The 12,008-nt window shown below is 41.9% G+C and overlaps 1 protein-coding gene across 10 annotated transcripts in view; it reads right to left on the bottom strand.

The window, feature by feature from the left end:
• Positions 1 to 12,008, bottom strand: part of TSEN2 (tRNA splicing endonuclease subunit 2) — a 38,952-nt gene that overhangs the window by 3,449 nt on the left and 23,495 nt on the right. For 2 of the 10 annotated variants that reach the window (XM_046899887.1, XM_046899888.1), the window contains 11 exons: positions 9,338 to 9,533; positions 8,484 to 8,565; positions 7,753 to 7,789; positions 5,643 to 6,168; positions 5,461 to 5,538; positions 5,059 to 5,109; positions 4,321 to 4,459; positions 3,221 to 3,257; positions 2,344 to 2,455; positions 1,648 to 1,737; positions 10 to 1,104 (listed from right to left, as the gene is read on the bottom strand). In XM_046899887.1, the coding sequence (XP_046755843.1) occupies positions 1,045 to 1,104; positions 1,648 to 1,737; positions 2,344 to 2,455; positions 3,221 to 3,257; positions 4,321 to 4,459; positions 5,059 to 5,109; positions 5,461 to 5,538; positions 5,643 to 6,168; positions 7,753 to 7,789; positions 8,484 to 8,565; positions 9,338 to 9,511 (1,386 nt within the window). In that variant the 5' untranslated portion in view covers positions 9,512 to 9,533 and the 3' untranslated portion in view covers positions 10 to 1,044. Of the gene's footprint in view, positions 1 to 9; positions 1,105 to 1,647; positions 1,738 to 2,343; positions 2,456 to 3,220; positions 3,258 to 4,320; positions 4,460 to 5,058; positions 5,110 to 5,460; positions 5,539 to 5,642; positions 6,169 to 7,752; positions 7,790 to 8,483; positions 8,566 to 9,337; positions 9,534 to 9,735; positions 9,869 to 9,928; positions 10,132 to 12,008 lie in introns of those variants that run through there. The other 8 variants (XR_003077328.3, XM_015293062.4, XM_015293063.4 and 5 more) reach the window with 8 other exon arrangements.

Raw genomic sequence — 12,008 nt, 5'->3', positions numbered from 1 at the left:
TACCAGTCCTTATGTTTTACATGTTTATTCCTCAAACCAACACAGATCCACAGCACTAAAGATAGTTGTACAGTGTCCTATCTGTAATGAACAACAGACTCATCTGGATCCATCTCAGAGAGAAAAGTTAAATTATCTAAAAGCAGTTTATGTTTAAAGAAATAGAAAGATGCTCCAACAGTACTTCAACCTATTGTACATTGCAGAGAAGTGTATGCTGAGGACAAAATTCTACTGTTCATAATTCTACACACTTTTATTTACATATATTCGAGCTTAAGAAAACATATCTTCCCTTCTACTAGTTTCTGCAAAGTAAATGTAGACCTGAACTAAATTTAAGTCCTGTTTCCTCAACTATAGAGAAACAATCAAACCACCATGGTTTGTCCATAGCTAGTTTATAATGTTGTATACACAAACTGCAAAGACTACACCTGCATCTTCTTTCAGTTCTTGCTAAATTCTAATTCACAGTTCCTATAAAAGCGTATTCAGAAATACAACACAATAGAGACAACCAGTTTGAAATGCTCAATTCTGCTGTTGCTAAGAGCCCTCCTGTTCAGAAACCTTTAGAGCAATTCAGAATTCTTTAGCTAAGATTTGGCTTACAAAAATAAATTACAGCATGCTATTTCTGAGTATATCAGAATCCATACCTTGTTTTAAGTTTTGAATTTCAACTGATGAAATATAAATACATGACAAAGCATCAGTGTCCTGGTAGAACTATCTGCTATAAAGTATTTGTTATAAAAGTACCAAAGATGAAGTATAGTCATCTCTAGTTACAAGTACAGCACTGTGCCACATACAGTCAACACACACAGACATGTTCAGCTTGAAAAAGCAATCACTCAGTTGACATTTCCATTTTACATCTTTCTATTAAATGAACAGAATACGCTTGGATTTTAGACAGCATTTATACATACCAACTGAAAATGCTGACAGAAACTGATGATGAGCCATTGTCTTGGGGATGGTGAAAAAAACAACAAAATGTCTATAAAAAGAATTAGATTCTTCCTATACATTCAGTTAAAGGTCATCTTGCTCACTGCGCTCACGGGAAGACACCCAACGAGTTACAATCAGTTCCTGAAATAAATAACAACTATTATGGAAGTGAAAAGATGAAAACAATCTCAATGAGATGGTCTTAAGCATTTAGCAGACCAACTTACATGATGTAACCCCTGCAAACAGATGACTACAGTCATTCCTGAAGTGAGCTGGTCTCTCAGGTGTTTGGCCACCCTGCCCACAGCAGAGGGGTGGTACTCAATGATCAAAGTTCCTTCTGACCCCAGTCATGATTCTATGGTTTTTTCCCTTTGTTTTTTTAAACATCCATAAATCATACACTCTGCATACTTATCCCTTCCCCCCCCGAAAATGTTCCACGTAGCAACATTCAAATTTAGACTGGAAGACCTGAAATGTTTAAACAGTATGTAAAGCACTTCTTGTATCCTAGGGCACAAATTAATCTAGCTATTTTATTGCAGCCATGCATGTAAAAACAAAAGCTGGCTAAAAAGCAAGCAACAGCTCAACAGGGCTCCCTTAGAGTAGGTTGTTGCATGTCCAGCTGCCCCAAGGCAAAATTAACACAGGCAAAGAAGAGAAGTAATTACTCACCTGAACCTTAATTCTTTTCAAACATTCTGGTGTGGCCATCTCTTCTTCAGTCATATCAGATGGTTTAATCAAATAGCATAACAGAAGTTCCTGTTGGTAAACAGAAAACAATATAATAATTTCAACAGATTTCTTTCTATACAGGTTTTAGATTAATTAGAAATGTCGATACTAAGTTTCCTAGAAGATGTCTTCTGCAAATCAAATCAGAGAAGAGCTGTATAATTTGCATATCATTTCCCTTATCAAAGCAGAATCCCATGTTGAGATAAGCTATAATCGTAACACAACAACTGAGCAGCACGATGATGAGAATAACATTATGTATAAGGCTCTATCACAGAAAAAGTTTTCGGAAACTTTCAATTCTACAGTTGAAAACTAAATCCCTCTCTGTGTACCAGGATTTTAAGACAGAATTGGTAACTGGGAAAGAAGCGTCCCTTGTGTCTTTCTACAGTTCTTCACACAACATTTAAAGTTCCTGCAGAGGAGAGAATTTAATAAACTTCTTCCAGATGTCATGTGGATATAAACAAATGAAACTTGATTGCCCGCTGGCAACTCAGCGTGTTCTTCCGCACACTTGAAGCAGAATTCCCTTTCCAGCCTCATGCCCAACTCTGTGTATTTTGGAACTAAACTGAGTATTTGTCATTTCAAAGCTATTTTAAAATGAGTAGCTTACACCATTACCTTAGAAGCACTAACAGTTGTTCTGTTCAAGCCAGACAAGGACATCCAGCTCAGTGGTCTGCGAAGAGAACCTTCAAAATTGTCATCAACTAATTCAGCAATGACAGAGTAACTGGAAAACAAAGGAGATGGGACAATTCACAGAAAGAAAATTATTGTTTTAAGAAGATTGTCTAGCTTAAGAATTTGAGCCAAAAAAAATCTGTGTTAAACAACAGGCCAGCATGTAGGAAGCAAGCTAAGAAACTTAAAGCCTCTTTCCACTAGGCAAGAGGAGAAAAGATCAAATTGCTAACATGCTGACTGGTACTTTCCCTCCCTACCCTTCTGCTGGTGCTTGGAGTTATTCTTTTGTGGATACCAACCTGATATTTAAAAACAATTTACTGTTTAGGTGTTAAACTTGACTAGCTACAGAATAAAGATTGTTATCATGATTAATCATTAACCCACGGCAGGGGGGTTGAAACCAGATAATCTCTGAGGTTCTTTTCAACCCAGGCCATACTATGATTCTATGACCATCCCCTAAGAATCTTTTTTTTTTTTTCTTCAAAATTACATAAGTTATCCATACTATATACTTTCAAAACGCAGTATCACTAAATGATGTTCCCAACTGCATTCATCATGAGTGCTAAAAATGCTCATTTCAAATTTTAATCTGTAATATTTTACTACTGTCATAAGAATACAATAAAACTGCGTTACTTAGTACCTCTGTTAGAAGAGGCACTTGTGCATTCCCAGTATGAACACATCTGGCAAAGTATTTTGGGTTAGGAGTATGTGTTTAACCAGTGAAGACACTAAATTAGCGTGAGAGAAATTTTCTAATTTGAAATTAAGAAGTTAGCCAAGAACATAAGCTTCAAACCTTGCGTGATAGAAGGGAGGGCCCTTTCGATACAGCACTGAAAAGGAAGAGAAACACCTGAGTTAGATAATCACAGTTACTGCCCAAGTTTAACATGTGGGTCCATAAATACTTTCATGTGCTTCATAAATTTTAATTACACTAGACAAAAAATTTCAGCACTTCTGAATTTTGCTCAGAACTAAATTGTCCCAGTAAATGAAGGGGGAGAATAGAGAGACTATTAATACGGGAGCAGCAGGGCCAAGGAAGTGGCAGGTAAAAATGTATTAGAGCCAAAAGAATTTAGTAATTGCCATGGGGAAAAAGAGCTTGGAACTTTTCTGCAACAGATTCATGCTTTTAATACCATATTTGCAACACACGTTGAGCCGCTGGAGCACAAGGGGAAGATCACAGTAAGACACTGAATTCCTGTTTGAAGCAATCACCTTCCACAAGTTTTAGGGAGGCCAAAGGCACAAGTTCTTAAATACTGCCACAGTCCCATCTCTAGACCTTCTGAAAGTTCTATCTCTGTGCTCACATTTCCTGCCTCCCCTCTGTCATGAGTTTGCAAGAGATTACTTTCTTTAAATAGAGCAGGTTTTCTTATACAGGTGGCTGTCAGTAAAAGCATGACCTCATTCCAGTAGCAATCATGATTTGCACATTATCCATTAAAAGCACCAACATTAGTAGCATCAATTTGATAAAGCTACAGCACAAGAACAAGAATCTAGAGGGCAGGGCTGAATCTTTACTAGCCTTAAACTAATCCACTTCATCTGGCACAAATCCAGAGGCAGTGATATGCTGAACAACAAACTCAGGCCAAATGAACGATGAACAATCTAATATCTAATGAATAAATCAGGTGATCAATATCAGAACCTTGCTGATTTGTATACAATTCATAGAAAATACCTTTCTTCACACACATCTTCCTGTAACAACAGGCATAACTGGACTGTTTATGCCAATGTGAGCTGAATGTAGTCCTTGAATTACTTAGCAAGGGATTATGGACACTTCCAATTACTTCTGTATGACAAAGAATTCCTACCATTAGCAAACAAGCAATTGCAAGAGATTGGTTTTTTTTGAAGAAAGCTACTCACGGAGATCAGTTCCATACTTCAGTCCAACCTTGGGGACCCAACCCTTGCTGCGGAAGTAATGATACGCCATGTAAGTAGTTTTAAAACTAGGCTTCACTTCGCTGAAAATTTCCCATAGCTTCAAAATAGTTAAGGGCTCCTAAAAGTCACAGATGAAGGCATTAACATGATTACATTAATATTACAGCACATGCAGAATACTGTGTGTAGAACAGAGTAAAAGCAAAACATCAGACATCACAGTCCCAACACGATGAAAATGAACTTCAGAGAACAGAATGCAAAAACCCTAAACGTAAGAGAAAATTGTAGCTTCCATTTGGTTTTTAATCATTTCACAATCAGTCCCATAAGGCTCTTGTATAAAAAGAAATCTGAAATCTTAAACTGGAACCATAGGAAGATAGAAGAGCAATGCGTATATATGGTTACTCATCATATTCTTCCTATGCTGCCTTCCCCCATATTTGTTACCTAAGCTGCAACAACCAACCTTCCTCTACAGGAAGATTCTGCCTGCCTATATTTTGGCAGCTGTATTTGCCACGATAAACAGCACTTTCAGACCAGTACGTTACAAGCAGAAATGTTATTACTTCTTAGAAAAAACTTCCCAATTACTCTGCTTGGTATTCCCTTCTTCAGATTAAGAGCACACAATACTGTCATACTTGGTAAAAAAAATTCTTATCAAAACAGGTCCAAATGAATAGTACCCCCATTAGTCCAAGCTCTTACCTCACCATAATAAACAGTTAAGCATCCCAGAGCGTACACCAAGAAAAAGGCCTGAAACACCAAAAAGAATAATTTAAACTGGTATCTAGACTCTTCTAGGAGTTCATATGCCAGGCAAGAACAAAGGCTCACATTCATTTTACACAGAAATCAAGACAGATAAGTTGCTTGTGAGTTTCTTCTGAAGTTTCTATTTATGACCTTTACATTTCAATGGATAGAGTACCACAAATATTATGCACGTGCTGTTGACTCCTGAAGGCACTGCATTACAGCTGTGAACCATATTAAAACTGAATATATTCAGAAGGAGCACAACAGAAACAGGATTTACATAGGTGAAGAAGGGAGAATCCTATATTTCAGAGACAGTTATTAATACGTAATCTACTTGAAACATACCTCTTCCAAGCTGAGTTGTAAATATTCAAAAATCCTAAATGGATTTCTTCTGCAGACTAGTTTTTCCTTCTTGACAAACTACAACAAAAATTTACTACATTACTAAGATGTTAAACTGGAAAAAATACCAAATTCTTAATCTTGCAGTGATTACAGCCATTAAACAAAAGAGTGAGCCTTACATTTTCTTGCTCACGAGCAGAGCCCTCTTCAGGACATAAGCTACTTTCTTCTTCTTCTTGCACAAGCACATATTCTGGAGCACACTCTCTTGACTTGGCCATGTTGCACGATTCTCGGTCGGGGCCCCCCTTAGCCTTGCAGCCGCAATGCATACAAGAACCATGCATCTGGCAGGATGTTTGGGCTGTCTCTTTCACATCAGCAGGCTCCTGTTCTTTAGAGCCAACCATGGAATCAGAAGCCGGATCTCCTTCTGCATAGGCTTTCTGGCAGACTTCCTTCTGACACTCAGGACTCGAAGTCGCTATGTTTCCAGTATCTGTAGAAGACTGCCCGGAAAGTTCTGTATTTTCTGTGTTTGGGCACATTGTATCGCAGCTATCACCAGTTTGTTCAGCTCCACCCTTTTCCAGAAATGGAAACTCAAGAGGCCTAGTGTAATTCTCCAGAATTTTGGTCACAGAGCAGCCATCAAATCCTTGCTCTTGCAAAGCACTTTTAGCCCACTGAACACGCTGCTGGTACCTAGAGAACAAGTAAAATAAATGAGAAGTTCCAGGGCTTTACATCCTCTAATTAACACCTTAAAAACACACATGTAAAGCTCTGTTAATTTCTGTGGCAGTAAACACTCTTACAGAGCACCATGCAAGAACCACACCTAGAGGACTGCTGTGATGCAGTTTCAAGGAGCAGGAACTTGGAGAAAAAACAAACATTCTCCCACAGAAGCCTTAAGTGTGAATTCTCTGCAAAAAGATCTCTGTATCAGAGCTTGCATGATTAAACAGTGCAAGCAGGACTCAGCATACAGAGTTCTCACAGACTTCATCTATTACACAGCCAACTACTGAGAACAGTTATCTTCAACTTAAACTACCTCTGAAACAATAGTTGAGCAGAAACATGTGCAAATCTTAAGGAGAAACTGCCATGAGTTTTAACCAACACTCCCTTGCCTCCAAGGAATAACAGTAATACAAGAAGAGAGTTGCTGAGAGCTGTAAATTTTTCTTCTAATGTTTTTCAGTGAGTTACAATAATCCCAGCTGTTAGTTTGTAGCTCCCATTGAAGATAACGTTAATATCCAGTTTAAGACAATAATCTCTGTGAAAGTTCCAAGTAGCTGAGTACAGTTGTCCTTAGTCAAAGCTGGGCAATTCTAGTACTATACTCATTATTTCCCAGAACTTTAACACAGTCAGAGATCAGGTAATGTAGAACAACAAAGGCAATTAAACATAAATTTAAGTGTCAACAAGAAACAAATCCCCTCTGAAATATCCTAACAAAGCTACGTAATTCAGTGCTGTACTTTTTGTTACAATAAACCCTCCACTAGGTTCTATGTGGATTTGCAGTTACAGACATCTGCTGAGACAGACCACCCCATACTCCTGCACCAACACAACACTTCTAATGCCCATCTGCCTTTACACATTCAGTGCCACACAGCAGTGTTTCTGTGAGCAGCAGTAATGCCACTACTGTCTGTTTTACCTAAAGTTGAGGACCCAAGAAGCTAAACTTTTAAATTTAAGTATTTTTATTCCTGTCATCGTAGAATGAAAGACAACACAGCAGCTAACATGCCCACTCTATGGTTAGTTCACGCACTATTTAAGTGGAACATAATAAATATGTGATCCAACATCCCATTTTGTTAAATGCACAAACTAGTAATATTATGAGAGAATATAGAAAAAAAGTAAAGCATTTACGTTGCATAAAACTTAAGAGCTTCTTCAGCCCACTCTTACATTAATTTGATAAAGAAATGGCAAAGTTTTTCAATAGCCTGCCCCAGAAACCTCTCACTCTCCCTCAGCTGAGGAACAAGTTCATTATGCTTGACAATATGAATTCATTACTCACACTTAATCTTAGCTTTTATTCAGCAGTTAATACAAGTAACCTTACATCAAAAACCATGCTGAGTATCACCTAATCTATTTCCAGTTGTTGAATGCAATTTATAAATGAAACAGAAAGAAACAGAAGTCACCAGTACTGACACAGCCCACAACCTGAAAGCAAGTAAGATAAAACATGAACTAAATTCTCCTGCCTTCTAAAAGAGAAGAATAAAGTAGCATAAGCTGACTTACTTTTTTGATGTGATTATAGGCACGTTTAGGTTGGCACCTGTTATTAAGAGAAAATCACACACTGTATCATCAACATAAAGTTTTCATGTGATTTTGATCACTAAGATAATTACTCATGCTTTCATTAATCCATTTTGGTCCTACTTGCATTGGTTAAGGACATGGGAGAACTAGAAATGGCACAGAGGTAACCAAAGATAAAGCAGTCTGCAGAAGTTCTGCTAAAAACACCGCTCTTCTCCAGCCTTCACAGAGACAGTTACATAAGGATACTGCAAAATCCAGTAATGTCTATGGGATTTACTTGTTGTGAAAAACATGGATAAAGCATGACAGTCTCTCCTTAATGAAACAAGAGTAGACCAGATGTAACTAGCTGTTAGTATATTGAAAAATCCACATATCCTTGCCTCATGATATCATGAACAGTAAAAACTGGGGTTTAAAGCCAAGAAAAGCTTGACAGTTATAGGCAGAAAAGTCCAAGATTACACCTTAGCAGAGCTCCTGAACAACAACTCAGTGGAGTCTAGAAGGATGTACAGGGAGATAATGAACACTTGGTTTTCCTAGGAGTCTTGTACTGAGCATTATCAGAAACAGATATGGAAGCAGGCTGACCCATAAAGTAGCACAAGACTACTTTGTGTGATTTATAGACACATATTCAATGAGTGGCATCATAAACATTATTAGAACAGCAAAAAGAAATACGAATGGGCCCAGCTTACCTTGCCATTTGGAAACCAGCGAAGGATCAGAAACGCTGTACACTGGTCGACTTCTTGAAAGAATGCCTTTTCCAAAATAGCCCTTCAAAGAAAAGGAAAAGTTCTCATTTTATCATGAAACAGAAGAAAGCTTACTTCCAAACTACAAAACATTTACTGCCTTTGTCTGCTGACAAATATCACTGAAATCCTGCAGCTTTTGATCTTGGCCCAAAACTTATCGCTTAACTTCTGGTAATCAATTTACTATTTAACATTTGAACTTGAAACTTCAATTAGGGGAATGTCAGGTCTTTTTACTCAGTTTTAAGCATTTGTCAGACCACATTGAGCCTCTGAAAGCAGAGGAACAAGCAGCACCTGTGTGTTAACACTGTGACCACACATAAGGAAAACAGAGGGATACAGTAATGGCGTAGAATGGGGATGAAGTGGCCCTCGGCCATAAAAGGCCTAACACAGCTTATTTCACTCAAAAAGTCTCTTCAGTAACCTCTAGAGTTACAAGAATTTTGTAAGCATTAATAAAACCTCAATGTTCCAACTTCCTGACCCTTAAAACGAGAAAATGCTTCCACCGGGCTGCACTGCACACAACGTTGATAATATAAATAAAGATAACAGTCACAGTATAAGATAATGTCTCAGTGTACTATTTGCTTGTTATTTTTTCCTCGTGTCACTTCACTCCAATACTCATTTTTCGGGCTAAGAACAACATACTTTTGCAGGTTTGATACTGAATGTGTTTTGTGCTTGATGCAGGAGGAAAGACACGGAGGAACCCTGGTGGCTAAACGGGAGCGTAGTGAGGGCAGAGCTCAGCACAGAGCACGCTGCAGGACGGACAGCACCTTGTTGTACAGCTGATCCATGTCCTCGGGGCTCCTCACCACGACGCAGTTGTTGACCATGTCAGCCCGGCACATCCTGAAATCCCCCGCGCCGGGGCCCACAGGGAAGGGCGCCTGGTAGCACTCAAACACCCTTCTTTTCCTTCTCGGGGGATGGAAAGCTGCTTCGGCCATCTCCCTACAGCAACGCCTCCTGCTAAAAAGCGGAAACAAGACGTACTCAGCCCTCGTTAACCTTCACCCACGTCTGTCCCAGCGCTGTCCCCAGCAGGACCCGCCAACCCCGCCCCGAGGCCCGCGCGGAGCGAGGCGAACGGCGCGGCAGGCGGGCGTTTCGAATAGCACGAGGCGGAGAACGAGCACAGCGCACAGCACGCGGCTTCCCGAGCGCAAACTACTTTGGGGAACGACCAGGACGAGCTTCCGGGAGCGGGCCCGGCTCGGCAGCCGCCCCTCAGCGGAGCCCCTCACACGCACCGCGCCGCGCCGCGCCGTGCCGTGACCCGCCCGGGGAGCGGCCGTCACGCGGCCGTCAGTCACACCGCCCTCCCGCCCGAGGGAGGAGGCCCGGCCGGCAGCGCGGCGCCGCACCCTCCGCGACCACCCACGCAGCACCGCCCCGCCCGGCGCCGGCGGTCCCGCCCGGGGCGAGGTGTTGTGAACCGGCGGGGGGAGCGGAGCAACGGGCCCCAGCCCCGCGGTCACCGCCCCTCGGGGCGACCGCCCGCACCCGTCACCGTAGCGACCACGCACACGCACCCGTCCCCGTAGCAGCAGCAGCACGTCGCCCCGCCTCCATGCGGCCGCGCCTGCGCGCGAGCGGTTGTGGCGGCCGCGCGGCCCCGTGCAGCTCGCGGCGGTTGTGGGCGCGTGAGGGCGCTGCGCACTGATTGCTCCGCGCCCTGAGGCGGCGGCGGCTTACAGGCGAGGCGGGGCTGTGCGCGCCCTGACGCTGCAGCGGTGCCCGCGAAGTGCAATGTCAGCCCTGCTGGCTGTTAATAAAGTGAGAGGATGCGGCGTTCTGCGTGGAACGCCCATTCTGAAATGAGTGATGAGCTTCATAATGAGGGACGCTGAGATAGATGGGTGGGTGACATTTGATAGCGGTGGGAGGTGAGAAGGGTCCCTCTCCGCTGGCAGCGGTTCTCGGCTCTGTGACACGGCCGTGGCTGCGCGGTGACTCAGAGCTGCTCGGGATAACGCGGTGCTCCTCGCAGCGGTCGCTGAGATCTGCAGCTCATTGCCAGAAGGAAATGGCAGCGCAATTAACAAAAAAGGACCTGAATAAAATGTAAAGCACGTCAGGGTGTTTTTGTGTTTTCAGTGAACTCGTTACCAGTTCAAACTAGACAGATTCATACATACACCTACAGTGCAACTGCGGTTCCTCGCTCCGAGGTGACATTGTGAGGGATCAAAGGAAGGACATCACTCCTGAGGGCACTCAGTGGAGAAGGCCGATCAGTGAACGCGCTGATGATAAGCTGCTAAAAGACATTGCTGCTATGGGCTAATTCATTTATCCCCATTTAAAAGACAGACGTGAGGCACGGGGAGAGGGGTATAGGTCATAAGGCCACACAAGAGACAGAGGGCGAAATGTGAGAAATCTAAGCTAGTGTTTCTTGTGCTACCATGAAAGTACCTGTGTGCTACAGCATCGTAGGCCACAACATGGAAAAAAGCAAGTATCAAAAACGTCACCTGGCTTCAGAATTCTCGATAAATTTGTCAAATCACGTTGCTTTTAACTGAAATTAGAGTTTATCTAGGATAGATAAGCCCGTATTCTCCCATTGTGCAGACAGTACTATGAGACGTACATTACGGTGAGAAGCAGACAAAACAGCTACAGGTCAGTTGCTTTCTCCCACATCTCATTATCTCCATACAGCCTTGAAAGGAAGCCACAGCGTACGCCAGGCAGTCGGTTAACTAAACCACACTCATCCACTGAATATGCAGAATACATGTCTGTTCCCATTTCTTTTTCTGATTGTAAGTCCAGATTGTTCTTCAACCAGAAAAACTGCAATCTGAAGGACAAGATCACTTCAAGATGAGTCATGACAGTATACGTATGTATTGTTTTAGAATATCACCACTTGTACAGACACTTTCGCAGATGTCTGGATTTCCCTTTTTGTGATGAGACAGCAAATGAGACAGCAGCAGCGAGATGACTGGGCAGGAGCTCTGCAAAGCAGATGCTGAGGATTATAGAGAACCACAAGTTGGAAATCGGTCAGAATGTGAAGAAGGGTATCATACTGGTGTTTGTATGCAGGGGTGCCATATCCAAAGCATGAAGTAAACAAGCAATTCTTTTACTAAGAACCTGAACGGAAGTGTGTCCAGTTAGAAGAACGGGTCATGATAAATATAGAGCAACCGGACAGAGTCAAGAAGAGAGTGACAAGAGTGACACAAGGAAAGACTGCAATGACTCGGTCTAGAAAATGTAAAATGTACAAAATAGGCCATTAAAGAGAGGGAGATGCTTTTGTTTTATTTCCATTAGTGGAAATTTTAACAGCAGGCCAGATAAATATTTTTCAGACGCAGTTGAAGTTGATCCTGCCTTGAGACAAGGGACTGCACTAAAAGGACCACGAATGACTTTTGTGGCAGTTTTCAGGATTTCTCCTTTCTGTTTTTCTGATCTCTGCAG

The sequence above is a fragment of the Gallus gallus genome, chromosome 12, assembly GCF_016699485.2.
Source record: "Gallus gallus isolate bGalGal1 chromosome 12, bGalGal1.mat.broiler.GRCg7b, whole genome shotgun sequence".
Taxonomy (NCBI): Eukaryota; Metazoa; Chordata; class Aves; order Galliformes; family Phasianidae; genus Gallus; species Gallus gallus.
The sequence above is the reverse complement of the archived record's forward strand: the minus strand, read 5'-3'. Positions and strand labels throughout refer to the sequence as shown.